The sequence below is a fragment of the Salmo trutta genome, chromosome 30, assembly GCF_901001165.1.
Source record: "Salmo trutta chromosome 30, fSalTru1.1, whole genome shotgun sequence".
NCBI classification, from domain to species: Eukaryota; Metazoa; Chordata; class Actinopteri; order Salmoniformes; family Salmonidae; genus Salmo; species Salmo trutta.
The window spans coordinates 5,676,114-5,694,020 of record NC_042986.1 but is presented as its reverse complement, the minus strand read 5'-3'; the positions used below and the strand labels follow the sequence as shown (position 1 = coordinate 5,694,020).

Here is a 17,907-nt window from a genome sequence, read left to right as displayed (position 1 = left end):
ACGTATTCACATGTGTAGTTTAATGTAATCCCATGTGTAGTTTAATGTAATCACATGTGTAGTTTAATGTATTCACATGTTGCTTTACATGTTATCACATTATCTTCACATAAGATTATATGAAAACATGTTTTTGGATCACTTCCCATGTTCACATGTGAAATTGATGTGTTTTTTGCGTATCTGACTGGATAGGATGGGTGATTCAGCAGAGGACAGAGCAAAGCTGACCAGCCAACAGGAACTGTGTGTCCCTGACAAACAGGCCACCAAACGTCCATGCAGTTCCACACTCAAGGTTCTTAATAATGCTTTAAAATGCACATGTATGATTGTGCATGTGTAATGGGTTGAAAACAAAGTCACTAAAAACAGACACCCATTTATTGTACCCCCCCCCCCCCCCCCGCCAAATTGTTTATGTATTTGTCTTAATTCATCTAAATTGCATTTTCTACATACTTTAGCGTTAGCGTCCATCAGGCCAATAGATGGCGCTGTTGCACTGTTGTAGCTGGAGCAACAGCAAGTTCTGGCCAAGCGGTCACCATTCTGCAGAATAAGGATCAGAACTTTACTGAGGTAAACTGGGTCTGTTCTTTTTACTATTACAGGTGTGTAATAGAACTTCCAAACGTTCAATTATATACACAATATGTAATAACATGCTATTTAACAACTTTGTCAAGGTATTATCACGTTAGGAAAGGTCTTGTTTTGGCTTTGTGTCGAACTGAGTGAGAGAAGAAAGTGATTTACATTGAGTGAGAGTATATGTTAGCTTGATGCTAGCTGAGGTAAAAAACGATTTACAAGTCACAGAGACTATGTTTACTGAGTAGCTTACTTGTACTGGATTTTGTCTAGGAGATGTTTTATAAAGAATCCATTTGTTAGGGATTTCTGAGTTGGTTTAACATGTTATTGGTTTTTTGGTGTAAAATTGTGCTCACTAGCTGGTAAACTGTCCGAGCACGCTCAGTCTGGTGGACTTTTAGTGCATACAGTGAGAGAGAGACGATTTTCTGGAGGTGCCACTATCTTAAAGCTGAATGTGATGTTGTCAGTTTTCTATAGAGGTAGCGGTATATAGAAAAACATTCAGTTATTTACGGTTTCATATATAGATGTTTCTATTGTATGAATGTGAAATACATTGTGGTTTTCATGTGAAACCATACACTAAGACAGGGTTATTTGTGGAACATTATTTAATTCTGCTTTAGGTAAAGTGCATTTATGTTGTGTAATTTAAAGTGTGCACTTGTTTGATGTGAATATTTTCAAAGTACTAACAAGAAAATAGACAGTTGAACAAGAGAAAAAAAACATTCTTCAGAATAAAGAAAGCGGCAGAACTTTGCAGACATAAACTTGTGTCCGTTCTTTTTACTATTGCAGGCCACCTCAGCTACACATGCACTCTATCTGCACACGCATCCACGCATGCACATACACACGGACAAACACACACTAATGTTCTCTCTCTTGTGTTTGTCAGCAGTTCATCGTGGCCCTGTCGTTAGCCTACTTCACCAAAGCTCTGTCAGGGACCTACATGAAGAGTGCCATCACTCAGAGAGACACTTTGACCTGTCCAGCTCTCTCATCGGACTCATAGACGGCAGCTTTGAGATGGGTATCAACAATAACATTGTTGTGGTTCAGAGTCTGCTCTCAATACTGTCCAGTTTTATAGTTGTTCCTATTAATTGATTGACTGGCATTTGTCCATGACTCTACTGTCAAACCCTGAACATTGTTTTATGTGCTGTTATGTTGTTGCAGCCTAGTATCCAAACTGATATGCCATTTTTTGTTTAAAAAAAAAAAAACTGCGCATGGGTGCAGTTTCTTGTCCTCCTCGTTCCGCTGTGAAAGGACCGCACCAGCTCCGGTGTGGCGTCCACCTCTACCACAAAGGGACGAGTAGGATCAGGATGAACAAGGATGGGTTCGGAGGTGAAACGTCCCTTGAGCTCTATGAATGCCCTGTCAGCCTCGGGATTCCAGCAAAAACCAGGTTGAGTGAGGTGGGACAGGGCCTTCTGTGTTCCGGAAGGGTTTTTGGAGAAGATCAGGATATCGTCGAGGTAAACAAAGACAAACCGATTCAACATATCCCTAAGAGTGTCAGTGATCAATGCTTGAAAGACTTTAACACCCTTAGTGGTCACTGAGTATTTAGTCATGACCTTCGGAATATCGAACTCACCGGCAGAGTTCGATATTCCGAAGGTCATGACTAAATTCTCAGTGACCACTAAGGGTGTTAAAGGCAGTTTTCCACTCATCTCCCTCCCTGATTCTCACCAGATTTTAAGCGTTGCGGGGGTCCAGTTTGGTGAAGAATTGGGCTCCTAGGGCCAACTCCAAGGCGGCGGACATCGGGTAGGGGGTAATGATTCTTGATTGTAATCCTTTTCATCTCTCTGTAATTGATGCAAGGACTGAGGTTTGGGTCAGAGACAGAGAGACAAGGGATGCGTTTAGACAGGCAGCCCAATTCTGATATTTTTCCACTAATTGGTCTTTTGACCAATCACATTAGATATTTTCGCATCAGCTCTTTTTCAGAGCATATCTGATTGGTCAATAGACCAATTACTCAAAAAAATGACTGATTTGGGCTGCCTGTCTCAACGAAGCCATAGAAACCTGGACATGCTCCAACTGAAATGTTCCATCCTGTCAGTACTGATGTTGAATGGCATTTAATACACTTTTTTGTTCTCTCCCATCCCCTGTAGGTTTGTTGAACATGAGTGGAAATGAAACTCCAGCACACTGGTAGCACTAAAGACGTGTGAGTATAACTTTTCCAGGTGAGTTGAACCTGCCTGTGGGTGCAGTGGGGATATTCCTGGGAGGTCTACTGAGGAAGAGGTATAAGCTTGGCGTTGTGTCTGGAGCCCAGCTGTCTTTCGTCACCTCCTTCATGGCCTACCTCCTCCTCCCTCTGCAGTCTGGGACCAAGCGTGACAACGTTAAGGTGGCTGGTCTAACCGTGTCCTACAACGGGTAATTATGACATTTGATTGGTTGGTGGGTTGATAAAAACAAAAGTGTTGATCTGTGGAATATGAGGGAGAGTTAGACCAAAACACACATGGGCTTGTGCCGGGGCTCCCTCTTGTGGGAATATACAGTATGGTTGTTACTGAGCCAGGATTCCTGGCTGTTTTGTCACTGTGCCTATGCCAATGATAGTTCAGCAACAATTATTTAAACATCATTATTACCAGCCATTTTCTCTGTCCCCCAGGTCCCCTGGTGTACGATGGCAGCCTGTTGTCAGAGTGTAACAGAGACTGCTCCTGCTTGGCTGGGGAGTGGGACCCTGTGTGTTCAGACAACGGCATCACCTACACCCCCCTGCCTCTCAGGCTGCTCCAACTTTACAGGTTACGGCAAGAACACGGTACCAATACTATTAATGTACTGAGTGTACAAAACATTCACAGGGATGCTGGGCCATGTTGACTCCAATGCTTTCCACAGTTGTGTCAAGTTGGCTGCATGTGTTTTGAGTGGGGGACCATTCTTGATACACACGGGAAACTGTTCAGCGTAAAAACCCAGCAGCATTGCAGTTCTTGACACAAACTGGTACCCCTGGCACCTATTACCATGCCCCGTTGAAAGGCACGTAAATATTTTGTCTTGACTCCCTGTTTAAATAAAAGTTAAATAAAATGTCAAAAACATCAACACAAACACAGGATATGGGGTACACATGGTATCACATCATTACATACTAGGCCCTACTGGACCTGCATTCCAGCACCATTCCAGCATCATCTTTGGGGTGGGGGATCAATACATGTGGGGGAAGAGGTGGCTGTCGAATGTATGATTCTGATATGTACAGGTAAGTTCATTGTGTGTGTGTGTGGGGGGGGAGGCGTCCATGTTGGTGTCAGTACTCTGAGGTGTGTTTTAACACCCAGGGAGAGAGAACGAGAGACCTCAGTCGAACACAGTCAGAAAGAGGAGGTGGAAGAGGCGTTAGATAGAGGAGGAGGTTACCCCAGAGGCCATTCCTCCTGTTAATGTGAGCAAGAAAGAGCAGAAGGCTTCTGATCAGCCAAATGGCAGGCAAAGGGAGAGGTCATAGTGATTCACACCCACAGAGAGAAAGACAACCCACACAACCTCTTGGTTGAGATGAACCACATAGAGGTAGAGGCAGAGGGCCTTCAGGGCTAGCCAGTCAGCCTGCCTGCTCTGATCCTCAAGTCAATTGTATTTAAATTCATGTTCATTAAAGATTTTTATTCAAGTATTGAAAAGTCCCATTTACGTAATGATAATTTTTCACTGTCTTCAACCCTCAAGAACCAGGGTGAATCTGGGTCACCCTTTTCCTGGGCAAACACAACTTGCATATCGTCATAGACTAGGCCGAAACGTTAATCTTTTAACCTTGCTTGAATAAAACAATGCATTTTTTATAGTGAGCAAGAGTTGCGCTTTTTCCTTTTCTATGATGATTCAAGTTTTTGGTTGCACCTCAACTCAACGTTGGTTTGAGTTTATTTTATTTTTACAGGGACAGTGCACATTAATCAACGTTTCAGTTAAAGTGCCTGTTTTAGCCAGCCGGCTAATTTTCAACCGCAGTCCCTGGGCAGGTTATTAAAAAACAATTACAATACTTACAATCATTGAGCAGTGAGCACACGTAGAGCAACATAGCACAAGCAAGACGTAGCATACAGACAGAGCAACATAGAACAAAAAGCAACAAGACAAAATCCATAAAAGCAACAAAGTGTTTCCACACCTCACAAGCTACAGACAACAGACAACATCGAAAGCGGCAATACACAGCTAGGGATTATGTTCACAAATCTGATTGACCTTTAGCCATGTCTTCATGCTTTTTGTGAAAGTGTGACAGGTGTTGCAGTTATGTGTGTCTGATTGCAGTGTATTCCAGACATGGGAAGCTCTCACAGAGAAAGCGGATTTACTAATGGTGCTTTTCCTTAAGGGAACTATACAGTCACCTCTCATGGCAGACCTTGTGGATCTGCTGCCATATGTTTGGGTTTTCTGTTTAACAAAAATACTGAGTGGAGGGGGAGCCAGGCTATTTAGGATCTTGAATCCAGAAGAAAACAGTCGGCCGTTTCTGTGAAGTGTTTCGCTCTGAAGCCAAACTGCATGGAGTGTAATGTGAAGGGGCTGTTGTTGAGGTGGGAAATCAGTTGTTCTGCTACACACTTTTCAACAACCTTCGACACCACAGGTAGTATGCTAAGGGGCCTGTAGTTACTCACGTCAGCAGGGTCGCCCGATTTAAAGATGGCTGTTATTATGGCCGACTTCCATACCCTTGGAAACACCCCCAGACCAATAGATGTGTTGGTGACCTTAGTAATGGGGCCAATGAGTGACTCTTTGTAGTTTTTAAGAAAGGTAGAGTCCAGCCCAAACACATCTTTGGCTTTAGAGTTCTTTAGTGAGCTAATCACCTTGTTCACCTTTGACTCAGAAACCTCCCTTATGATGAAGACAGGTTGAGCGTCATTCACTAGCACTGAGCCCAAGAAACCAGTGGAGGGGTTCTGTGTCAGTACCTTGACAGAGTCAATAAAGTAGGAATTGAAGGCTATTGCTATTTCGACTGCATCCTGTGTTAGATTGTTATTCACCATGATTTCTAGTCTTTTTGCAGTGTTACTATGGTCTTTCCCTGTTATCAACCATGTCTCTTGGGCTTAGCTCGTGGGTCCCAGATGACTCGAGAGTTTTTATTTTATTTTATAATTTCACCTTTATTTAACCAGGTAAGCTAGTTGAGAACAAGTTTTCATTTACAACTGCGACCTGGCCAAGATAAAGCAAAGTAGTGCGACAGAAACGACAACACAGAGTTACATGGAATAAACAAGCGTACAGTCAATAACACAATAGAAAAAAAGAAAGTCTATATACAGTGTGTGCAAATGGCATGAGGAGGTATGGCAATAAATAGGCCATAGTAGCAAAGTAATTACAATGTAGCAGATTAACACTGGAGTGATAGATGAGCAGATGATGATGAGCAGATGATGGTGTGTAAGTAGTGATACTGGTGTGCAAAAGAGCAGCAAAGTAAATGAAAACAATATGGGGATGAGGTAGGTAGATTGGGTGGGCTATTTACAGATGGACTATGTACAGCTGCAGCGATCGGTTAGCTGCTCAGATAGTGGGATTGACACATTGAAAAAAGTTAGATTTTCTGTGTTTTCTGACGGCTGGGTTTAGGCCGTTTTGTTTCGTTTTGATTAGGGGCAGTTCGGTAGCGCAATTAACAATCCCTCCCGCTTGCACTGGATGCTGGGAACTAATTAAAACAGCTTGCATACCAGAAACAAAGTCAGGGATCGTATATAGCAACTTGTGTATGTTTGAAGAGTCAAAATCTATCCTGGAGCCGGATGAGTCGAGAGAAACCATGGGACCAAAGCACTCCCCCACTTCCACAGCGGCGACGATCAGTGGACGAGGCCATCCACTGCTTTCCACTTCAGTGAGTATCGCTGGTTCGGTGATGTTAGGCCCAGGATTGAGTTACACATCCCCGGAGAGCAGGAGGGTAGTGTTAGGGTTGAACTGGCTATTGTCTTGTTTTGTACGCTTTGTACAAATAATAAAACGCAGAACTACAGGATGTTTCTTAACATAACTCTTTATTAACTAGCTACAACTACATGTTCGCCTATCTCCAACCACGATCAACTGACCATGCCCTAACCGTCTGGGTGGTCTTAACCAATCACTGAACAGTAGGATACAGCGGTAAAATGCATCCAATTATAATTCAGTATGTATTCACATATGAATATTACATCCCCCTTCTTTTAAAACAAAATACAAATGTTTACATATTCTAAGCTTTTCTTTTGAATACATGCTCTGTAGTTTGAACTCAAGGTAAGTAACCATTTATATTGCATAGTACACCAACTGAATCAACATAGACTCTGAAACAATGATCCAACATACTGTTACTTTTAGAACAAGGGATTCTCAGCAACTCAGCTTTCACTGTAGAAATGACATCTTAACATTTCAAACAAATACAATACCAAAGCATTTCAAGTGAACTTTCAATAACAAGTTTACAGTCTGGAACTCTTTTAGGGCAGCGATCCGCCTACACCCTTTGACATTTCACAGGTCGAGGACAGCTCTGGGCTTGACCTCTCTTCCTGACCTTGTGCGATATGATGTTGAGCATGCTTCTGTGTCAGTCAACAGCTCTTGTGGTGTTGCAGGTAAGTATGGTGTATGTTGTGCTGTGTGTGTGTTTAGTCCATCACGTTCTCTTTCAGGGGAACAGTTCATCTCATCGGTGTGTTGTTCTTTTGTGTTCAGTAAGTGACGACGATTGCGGCGGTACACTGCTCCTTCTGCTGTGCGGACGTGATATGAACGTTCAGTGTCAGCTGGCTGGATGACGACTGCTGGTTTCCAGAGGCCATGCTCCTGGATTCTAACTGACTCTCCGTCGATCAGTGGTGGCAGTGGTCTAGCTGACCTGTCGTAGTATCGCTTTTGTTGTTGTTGTCTCTGTGCACGTTTTCCATGCATTTCATTGTAGCTGACGACCTCAGGTTGCAGCTGCTGGTTGGTGCTGGGAAGGGTTGAGCGAAGTCTGCGGCTCATCAACAGCTGGGCTGGTGATTTGAAGTTGTCAACTGGAGTGTTGCGGTATTCAAGGAGACTGAGGTAGGGGTCTCTCTTGTCTGCTTTTGCTTTGTCCATGAGTGATTTAGCAATCTGCACAGATTTTTCAGCAAGGCCATTACTTTGAGGGTAATGTGGGCTTGTGGTGACATGTGTGAACTCCCATGCTTTTGTGAAGGATTCAAACTCATTTGATTTGTAACAGGGCCCATTGTCAGATATTAAAGTCTCTACAATGCCATGCCTGGCAAAGGCTGCTTTTAGCTTGTGTATCACAGCTGCAGATGTGGTACTGTGAAGCTTGTCGAGTTCGAAGTATCTGCTGTAGTAGTCCACTGTTACGATGTAGTCCTCGTTGTTCCAGGTGAACAGATCGGTTGCCACGACCTGCCAGGGTCGGTCTGGGATACAGTGAGGTAACATTGGCTCTTTGGTGTTTGAGGGGCGTCTTTCAAGACAGATGGTGCATCTACCAACAATGTCCTCTATTTGTTTGCACATTCCAGGCCAAAACATAATGTCCCGTGCTCTCTGTTTGCACTTTTCCATGCCCATGTGTCCAGCATGGATCTTTGTCAAAATCTCTTCTCTGAGACTGGTAGGAATAATGATTTTCTCTCCTTTGAAAAGGATTCCGTTGATCTGTGATAGTTCATCACGATGGTTCCAGAATTCTGAGACGCTCTGAGGGCATTTTCTCCTCTCCTCAGGCCATCCATCCTGTATGACTTCCCTCAGCTGTGTGAGCTGAGAGTCCTTTCCTGTTTCTGCTTGGATCTCCTTCAGTTTTGTGTCACTAACTGGTAAGTTGCTGTACACAGTGTGTACTTGCATGTCCATGCCTTCACTGAGGCTGCTGTCCTTGTAGGTAAGAAACTTCCTGGAGAGTGTCTGCGACAGGGATGTCTTTGCCTGGACGGTGAGTGATTGTGAAGTCGTATTTTTGTAGTTGAAGGATCATTCTCTGTAGCCTTGGCGGGGCTGCAGCTAGTGGTTTCCTCATGATTGACTCAAGGGGCTTGTGGTCGGATTCCACAATGACTTGTCGTCCATATACGTACTGATGGAAACGTTTACATCCGAATAGAATGGCATAGAGCTCCTTTTCAATTTGAGCGTAGTTGATTTCACAGTCTGTGAGAGATTTGGAAGCGTAGCCGATGGGCTTTCCTTCTTGCAGTAGCACTGCACCTAGTCCATACTTCGACGCGTCCACTTGGAGTCTGAGCTCTTTGTTGGGGTCGTAGTAGGCAAGGATTGGTCCTGGTTCTCTCGTGATCAAGTCTTTCACATTCTGGAAAGCAATGTCGTGTTGCTTGTCCCAAAGAAACTCACTGGACTGCTTTAGCAGTTGACGCAGGGGTGCATTAGCATTGGAGAGGCTGGGTGCGAACTTGGATAAGTAGTTGACCATGCCAAGCACTGTTTCCAGCTCTGCACGGTTTTTTGGTGGCTCCATTTCTTTTATGGCTGAGATCTTCTGTGGATCTGGCTTGATTCCATTCGCTGTGAGAAGATGTCCGAAGTAGCTGACCTCTGTAGCGCCGACTGTGCTCTTCTCTGGGTTGAGCCGGACTCCTCTCTCGCGGGATCTTTGCAGCATCGCGCGGAGGTTTCGGTCGTGCTCCTCTTTGGTTCGACCATAGACAAGGATGTCATCCACAATTGCCACAACTCCGTCGAGGCCTTCGTACACTTCGTCGATCTTTCGCTGAAACTCGTCTTGGGCTGAGATAATCCCAAAAGGCAGGCGACGGAACCTGTAGCGTCCAAACGGTGTGTTGAATGTTGTGAGCTTAGATGACTCTTCTGTGAGCTTGATAGCCCAGTAGCCTGATTTAGCGTCCATGACACTGAAGTAGTGTGCTCCCGCTAGCTTGTGTGTGATGCCATCTAGCGTCGGTAAAGGGTAATGGGGCCGTTTGATAGCCTTGTTCAAGTCTCTTGGGTCGAGGCATACTCGGAGCTTGCCTGTGCGTGGTTTCTCCACCACCACTAACGCGTTTACCCAGTCGGTCGGTTCTGTAACCTTGGTGACTATGTCAGATTGCTCCATGCTCTCCAACTCTTTCTTCAGACGGGCACGGAGAGCAAGGGGAATCTTTCTCGGGGGGTAGACCACAGGGGTTGCGTCTGGGTCAAGGTAAATGGTACATTCTCCTAGGAATAATCCTATTCCTGTAAAGACATCAGCAAACTCCTCCAGTACATTTCCTGTCTCTACTGGTGCTGTTACTGATAAAACTAGCTTGATGAGGTCCATGTCTAAATGTAGTAGAGTTAAAATGGTTATTCCAGCAAACTTCAAATTATTAGAATAGTACACAACGCAGAACAGAACAATCAGGTTGAGGGTCAGTGGCCAAAGCCCGCGAACAGGAATATTCCAAGTTCAGACAGAAGGGGGGAGTCAGATCGCCAGGAACTTTACTTTTGGTTTCTAATTTTAATTGTTGCGCTACTGGTGATGCCTGTTGATGTTAGGTAGGCAGCTACAGTAGCTGAATGATGTTAACATCTTCAGGTTTTGTTTCATTAAATGTATTTTATCTGGGTGCTTACGTCACCTACTAACACCCTGGTACTACCCTTAGCTCCCGCTCTCCTCAGTCTGAGAAAACACCGAGAGAGAAAGGTACGGGTTGCAGATTACTCCTTTGTAGAAGTCCGTAACGTGAAATAAATAAAACGTCCCAAGGTTAATGCTGTAGATATTGTTATAAGGGGATGTGAGACTATCGAAACACGTAACTTTCAGAGTTTTATTGTTGTTATTAATATAGTTACACAGTGCTAAAAGTGTTGCTAGCTAGCATGACTTTCTGTGATGCAGAAGGCTAGCTGAGCTGCCGACTAGTGATGGTGGTGCATTATGGGGGATGTAGTTTTTGCCCTCTAAGGCGATTTTACGTTGTAACTTGTTTGTGTTGCAGTGGTTTTGTACATGAGTTGTTGTATTTTGCTACTATCAACACTGAAAGTACCTAGCAATGTATTGGGGATGTGAGACAGGATATGTGTTTTACCTTTCTTCATGCTCCTGTGTAGAACAACTTGTCAGGCGTTGCATTGGAGACTGATGTGTTCCTGTCCTGTCTTTTCATAATACTATTGCAGGTATGGTTCTATTGTCTAAGAATTAAGATTATACATTCTTTGTATTAAGGACTGGTTATTATTTTATACTATACATTATGGCTTTATGTGTGATTGTGAGAGTCTGAGAAAACACTGAGAGAGAAAGAACAACTTGTCAGGCGTTGCATTGGAGACTGATGTGTTCCTGTCCTGTCTTTTCATAATACTATTGCAGCAGATCAACATAAAAGCCTTAAAGACAGCAGTGGTGTCGCTCTTCAATTCTGGGTTCTCCTGTGGTGCATAAGAAACCCGCTACAGATTGGTGCCGTGACCCGGATCAACAGATCAGCTGCAGCAGATCGCCGGGGGACTCCTACACAGAACTGGATCGACATCACACGTTTAAAACATTTGAGGGCAAGGTGAACTTTGGACAATATGTTGCATATGCCTCAGTTGTGTGAGATTACAGAACAGGAGAGAGAAGACATATCAGGTGTTGGTGATAACAATGTACATGTTACTCCGGTTGGTGTTACTGTGAGAGGTTCACAAGGTATGGCCACTGGGGTGGGGCGGGGGGCTCAGTTGGCCAGTATGGGGGAACATAGTGCTAGAGCCAGTCCTCTTAGATACCCAGCAGTCGACACTAGAGTGCCAAGTGTCAGTAGTAGCCAACCAGAGCATGTTAGCAGTAGCCAACCAGGCAACGATGACAGTGAAGAGTCCCAGAAGGCCATAGGGGGTGAAAATTAAAACCGAACCCAATTGCAAGCCCTAGCAGAGTTAGTCAAACAACTGGGCAGTGAAATAGGTAATCAAGTTGCCGCTAGTCTAGCAGGGGCTGGTCCAAGCACTTCCCCTCCCCAACCAATAGTAGAAATACCTGATTGGTCAAAGGTCAACCTAATTCTGAAGTCAGACGTCAGAGAACCACCCCACTTCCGGGGTGATAGCACAGACCGGTGCACAGTGACTGAATGGCAAGAACTTATGCAAGCTTACTAGAAAAAGAAGGGATGCAGTATATCAGAACAGGGACAAGAAATACAGGACAGACTAATGGGGCGGGCTAAAGACATAGTCAGAATTGGGCTCCGTGGAAACCCTCTTGTTAACATAAGCAGAGATCCTGAAGCCATATACAATATCTTGAGGCAGCACTTTGGAGAGGCAATCTCATCAACAATCCCATTAGGATACTTCTATGAAACCTTACCAAGACAGTCAGAGAGCTGCTTGGATTATTGGGTTAGACTGAACAAAGCAATTGACCTTGCCAATGAGTGCTTGCAAAGACAGGGAAAAAGAGTGGATGATCCAGGTCACGAGGTGACCATGATGTTTGTTAAGCACTGCCCTGATCCGGCACTATATGCCGCTCTTAGGTGCAGGCCTATTGAAAATTGGACCGTTGGAGATTTGCAGGCAATGATTGACAGCCATCACCGAGACAAACAATCAGCCAGACACAGGGCGCAAAGTACTGCCAAGGTAGAAGTTGTGATGACCCCCGACGCTTGGTGTATGACTCAACAACAAGCAGTCGGTCAAAATAATTCAGCCACACCCACTAACAGTGATCAGGCTCCATTGAACAAAGTGATTTCTCTCCTGGAAAAGCTCCTGTCAACCCAGGAACAAAATCAAAGGAGAACTTCAGCCAGAACGCCACAAACTAATACTGCTGCTGGTCCCTGTAGAATTTGTAAGGCCTCAGACCATTCAACTCAGTCGCACTGCTTTAAGGAGGGGTTATGTTTCAAGTGTCACAGGACAGGCCACAGAGGCTTTGAATGTCCAGCAAGAAAACAAGTTGGAGAGGCAACTGCCGAGGCTCCCCCTGGCCCCGCTTTAAACTAACATGCTCACGCCAAGAGGGGGGCGGTGTGGGCGAACATGTTACACCTCCACAGAACAATACAGATATAAGGACTGGAAACACAATGAAAACTGAGGTGATTTATCCAAAAATAGAGAGTAATGACAGTCTTTTCTATGTTCCAGTAATGGTGCAAGAATATAAGGACTGGAAACACAATGAAAACTGAGGTGATTTATCCAAAAATAGAGAGTAATGACAGTCTTTTCTATGTTCCAGTAATGGTGCAAGAAATTGTAGAACTTCAAGCTCTGATCGATAGTGGGTCTATGACCTGCACGTTAAGTGAGTCAGCTGAAGACACACTTCTGAGATGTAATGTGATAAAACCAGAGTCTAGAAAGCCAACTCAAGTAGTTCTTGTAGGCTGTGGGGGCAACCAGGCACAGCCTAAGTATGAATATGACTTGAACATTGATCCAATGTAACAGTGTAGGTTCCGTCCCTCTCTTCGCCCCAACCCGGGCTCGAACCAGGGACCCTTGCACACATCAACAACTGACACCCACCGAAGCAACGTTACCCATCGCGCCACAAGAGCCACGGCCCTTGCGACGCAAGGGGAAACCCTACTTCAAGTCTCAGAGCGAGTGACGTCACCGATTGAAACGCTATTAGCGCGCACCACCGCTAACTAACTAGCCATTTCACATCGGTGACACACACTCACCCCCCCCTTTGACCTCCTCCTTTTTCCGCAGCAACCAATGATCCAGGTCAACAGCATCAATGTAACAGTGTAGGTTCCGTCCCTCTCTTCGCCCCAACCCGGGCTCAAACCAGGGACCCTTGCACACATCAACAACTGACACCCACCGAAGCAACGTTACCCATCGCGCCACAAGAGCCAAAGCAGGTTACCCCTGTGGAGGAAGGGTGGTGCATTATGTGTTTTATGGCGTTAGATCCAACTATCATGTCATCTGTCTGTCCAGGTACAACTAAAACAGACACTGCCATCTTGCAATCTAAAATCTAAAAGATCAATGTTCAGGGGTAACATGCTTTAAGACCTAGCACTGCAGGTGCTCTAGTGTCAACAACGTAAAAGTCCAACATCATGTCACTTTCCTTGTATTTGCATTTGAAAGTGCATGTGCCTTTTACTGGGAGCTGTTCACCACCATAACCAGTCAGTCTGCGCATGGTGGGCTGTAGCTCGCACTCAGATGTCAAGTTGCGGTACTTATTCAGAGGAATAATGTTTACTTGTGCACCAGTGTCTAGTTTGAACTTTAGCTTTGTGCCTTGTGTTCCTATCTCAATGTCAGCAAAGGCTTGCTCTGTCTCTGATATGTGACTTTTTTGTGTCACTGAATCAATAAACAGTTCATCATCATTTGACTCTTTGATTGACATTTCATCTTCACTCACTGTGTGTACTGTTTTTCCACGGTAAGCTCTGCACACTTTTGCAAAGTGATTCCATTTACCACATTTAGTACACTGTTTGCCTTTAGCTGGGCAATTTCCTTGTTCGCCATGCACTTTGTATCCACAATATCCACATGTTTTGGGGCGTTTTGAGTTTTGTTCTGTTACCAGAAACGAACCGTCGCAACATTAACAGTAGTGAACAGGTAATTTAACAGTTTTCGATAACTGTTGGGCTTGTGTTTGTTATGCCTAAGCGGGTCAGTGGAATAGTGAGCGAGGTAGACTTGGCCATTATTCAGAACATTATGGTATGCTGTGTACTGTCCGCTCCCGTGGAACGGTGAACCAATGTATTTTGTGTTGATATTCTCCGGCAGTAGATTTATTGTGTCATCCCAGCAAGGACGCACTGAGATTATCAGTAGAGCGGCTACATAACTGACAATCATGGCAATGTACTGGAGATAAAAGACATCATTGCGCTTTAAATCTTTGCATGAGTTACTTAGCTGGGGTCGGCGTACACCTGATGATTTAGATAAAATAACACCACCCTCCCTTCCGTCTGCCATTTTCCTTTCCCTTCGTTTTTTTGTTGTCAAATAATGTTTTTTAAATGTACAAAGTCAATTATTAAAAGCATTAAAATTGGGATGTTTCCCACTTATTTACACAACCTACTCCACACTTTGCAAAGTGAAAGGTTATAGAAAAGTTCTGAAATTAAGTAGTAAACAGAAGAAAAGCAGAATTACAATGCAAATAATTTAATGGTCTATGGTTCAATCCCATTTCTGAAGGTCTGATGAATAATTAATATTGTTCCTCCTCTTCCCTGTAGCAGGCGCAGCAGCACACTGCCCTCCAAAGCCTGCAAAAAAATCGCCGGACTGCCCCTTTCCTAGCTCTGCATGGAACATCCAGTGTCACATCCTTGGTGACGTGTGGAGTGACATCCAGGATGACCACAGCAACATCCTCTGAAAAGGGAAAAAAGAGGAACAGAATGTAATCAAATGCAAACCGTAGCTTCTAACCACTGGCCAGTTGAAAGGTTCTCCTAAGATGTCATGACAAACGGCACCTGTCAGAGTGCTCTCTAAGTGTTACTCACCTGCTTGGATGTTCGCTGGCAGAGTGGTGAAGACAGCCATCGTGAGAGTCCTTTCTTCAGGTGTGACATCCACAACCCCCAAGAGGGAAGAGATGGGCTCTGCCTCTGAATTAGGGGTGATGTCCACAACCTCCAGGTGGGAAGAAGCCGGATCTGTCTCTGTATTAGGGGTGATGTCCACAACCTCCAGGTGGGAAGAAGCCGGGTCTGCCTCTGTTTTTGGGGTGATGTCTTGAACCTCCAGGTGGGAAGATGCCGGGTCTGCCTCTGTCTTAGGGGTGATATCCACAACCTCCAGGTGGGAAGATGCCGGGTCTGCCTCTGTCTTAGGGGTGATATCCACAACCTCCAGGTGGGAACAAGCCGGGTCTGCCTCTGTATTAGGGGTGATGTCCACAACCTCCAGGTGGGAAGAAGCCGGGTCTGTGTTATGGGTGACAACAACAATCCTGATGATCTCTACTACTACAAGGCACCAAGATATCATCAGAACAGGCATCTGTCAGTGTGCTCTCTATCATTGCTACTCACCTGCTTGGATGTCAGCTGGTTGTGTGGTGGAGACGGCCACCGGGAGGACAGGGGGGACTGGTAGGGTGGCTGCAGGGGGCTGGAAGCAGCTCTGCACCTCGTCCGCCACAAAGGCACAGACAGAGCTCATATACAAAGGGCTCTGGAGGTCATCCGTGGAGAAGGACTGACTGATTCTCCCGAGGATCGACCGCACAAAGTCAAAAGCAGCAGCCCTGGAGAAAGGGATGTGATGTGAAGGGTCCTTTAACATGCTGGAAAGCTTCTCCACTACGGCCGCCACCATGCCCACGGCCATCCCGCTTATTAGCATTGGGTGCTCTGAATGGCCTTCCTCTGGCTGAAGCCACAGGGCCAGGAGGAGCCTGGGCACAACCTCCACCACCACCTGAGATGGGCTGAGCAGGTTGCTACGGGGATCATTGGACTGCTCGCCCAGAATGTTCCTCACAGCTCTCTCCACGATGCTGTGGACTTTAGGATCGCTGAAATCAACAAAAAGGAGAAGACAAAGCTAAACGATGTGCAATGTGCTCACAGAGAACACAGTCTTAGTCTGTTTCTGCGTAGTTCCAGATGTATAGATAAATGGATCAAGTCATATGCAGGGCAGTACATGGAACTCACATGTCAGCTGGCGAGGTGGAGTGCATGGAGCGGCGGAGCTTGCAGAAAGCCTCGTGCTCTATGTCCATCATTTTTAGGCAAGTGTTTACTTCCCAGGCCTGCGGTATGAAACAGGAAGTCCCATTAGTGTAATTTCACAACAGATCTATTCTGCTGTGCTAACTAGTTGTTGAAAGGCCAGTAAAGAGCTCACTGACTTGTGGTAAGTCTCTAACTCTCATTCTCTTACCAGCCGAGCGAGGTCATTTCCCTCCTCCAGGGTTTCCTTCCACACCCTTCAAATAAAACACAGAGCAATTCAACTTTCCTGGCTTCTGATTTTTCTGTTGTTAATTTTACCCACACCTCCTGGAGTGCTGCTGGTGGCAGGGAATGGCAGTGAAGGTGAGCGCTGACGTGGTACTCACCTCTCCCTAAGGGATTTTTTGCCCTGAGACACCAGCCAGTTGCTCATGTGCTCCGTGGTGACATGTGGCGGGACCTGGCCTTGACTCTGGAGCAGCAGATAGTGAACCATGAGCTTCTTCTGCAAGATGAGGTAAGGTGTGAGACCATGCCACGAAATACCATATCATGTGCTTTCAGAAGGGCCTCTTGCAACATTTCACAACTACTCATGCCTGACAATTTGCAAGTGATATTAAGAACTCTTATGACCAACTTCTCTAAACTGTCTTGAAATACAACTCTCTTTCTGTTGTTTATGTTTTTGTGGGATGAATCTTACCTGTTTATTGTAATATGTTTCCTCCCAGCAGGCCTGCAGAGTCTGAAAATAAAGGCTGCTTCTACAGAATTCCTTTGAAGATAATGAAAATAATGATTCTTTGTTATGCACATTATGCACAGGGATTTACACTATGCTAAAATGAATTTCTCCTAAGATTACCTTTGTGGGACCATAAGTGAACTCTGGAATGCACCAAACCCTATCCATGGTAAGATGGGGAAGAAATGCAGCGCTATAGATATACGGGATGCTCTAGAGATAACAGGAATGACTTAAAGTCGATAATGATCACTGACTGTGGAGTCGTCCAATATGTTGCACTTAGAATTGAGTTGTAGGCGATGTTTGGCGCAAAATAGAATGTTTACATTCTATTGCCATGGAGAAATGGAATGTGTAGAACCTGTATAATTGGGTATGCTTCTATGTCTATATTTCGTGAAAGATTAAGCTCTTTATTATGTCATAATGTGTATATGAGGACGTAGGAGCCCGTCCCGATTCATGACGCGATTATCCAGGTGCATGTTGCTTAGACCTACTAATCCAACCTTGGTTTACAAGTTAAATACATTGTTTATATATGCCTATACAAATCTATTGACCACATCCATTTAAAGCAATGATTGTCAATTGAAAATGTGGTTGTTGTGTTATCCTGTTGTGCGCCTTGAGTGTCAGTCCCCTTAAGCACATTATTCCAATATTTCCGAGCTCTGAATTGACACAATGAACACTTTTGCAAAGATATTCGGTTACAAATAAGAGTATGAATGACAATAAATGTATGACTTGGATTGTATGCATAATAGTGTAGTAAACAATATCGCTCAGCGTGGGAACTTTTGGTTTTGGGAAAGTATCCGTTATAAGTCTCCATGG

General features: G+C 44.8%; 1 protein-coding gene and 2 long non-coding RNA genes across 5 annotated transcripts; 2 read left to right on the top strand and 1 right to left on the bottom strand.

Annotated features, from left to right (window-relative positions):
- Positions 1 to 554: 554 nt before the first annotated feature.
- Positions 555 to 3,356, top strand: LOC115168992 (uncharacterized). 3 transcript variants are annotated; one of them, XR_003870797.1, is made up of 6 exons: positions 555 to 614; positions 1,502 to 1,639; positions 1,852 to 2,093; positions 2,317 to 2,391; positions 2,751 to 3,021; positions 3,266 to 3,356. It is a non-coding gene; the product is annotated as an uncharacterized LOC115168992 (long non-coding RNA). The 3 variants fall into 3 exon arrangements; XR_003870796.1 differs by lacking the exons at positions 555 to 614; positions 1,502 to 1,639; positions 1,852 to 2,093 and having other exon boundaries at positions 2,247 to 2,391; XR_003870798.1 differs by lacking the exons at positions 555 to 614; positions 1,502 to 1,639; positions 1,852 to 2,093 and having other exon boundaries at positions 2,247 to 2,398.
- A 7,680-nt stretch (positions 3,357 to 11,036) lies between these two features.
- On the top strand, positions 11,037 to 12,279 carry LOC115168993 (uncharacterized). Its single transcript, XR_003870799.1, has 2 exons — positions 11,037 to 11,186; positions 12,153 to 12,279. It is a non-coding gene; the product is annotated as an uncharacterized LOC115168993 (long non-coding RNA).
- A 2,557-nt stretch (positions 12,280 to 14,836) lies between these two features.
- On the bottom strand, positions 14,837 to 17,809 carry LOC115168848 (uncharacterized). Its single transcript, XM_029724385.1, has 6 exons — positions 16,703 to 17,809; positions 16,525 to 16,570; positions 16,296 to 16,393; positions 15,669 to 16,153; positions 15,138 to 15,560; positions 14,837 to 15,003 (listed from the first exon to the last, which is right to left on the bottom strand). The coding sequence occupies exons 1-6, from the start codon at positions 16,810 to 16,812 to the stop codon at positions 14,837 to 14,839; spliced, it is 1,329 nt and encodes a 442-aa protein (XP_029580245.1). The 5' UTR covers positions 16,813 to 17,809.
- Between the last annotated feature and the right edge of the window lie 98 nt (positions 17,810 to 17,907).

Coding starts and splice junctions, on each gene's coding strand:
- LOC115168848 (XM_029724385.1), bottom strand. CDS start 16,812: ATGGTTCACTATCTGCTGCTCCAGAGTCAAGGCCAGGTCCCGCCACAT. Junction 15,561..15,668: donor ACCAGCTGACATCCAAGCAG/GTGAGTAGCAAT, acceptor CCCATAACACAG/ACCCGGCTTCTTCCCACCTG. Junction 15,004..15,137: donor GCCAGCGAACATCCAAGCAG/GTGAGTAACACT, acceptor TTCCCTTTTCAG/AGGATGTTGCTGTGGTCATC.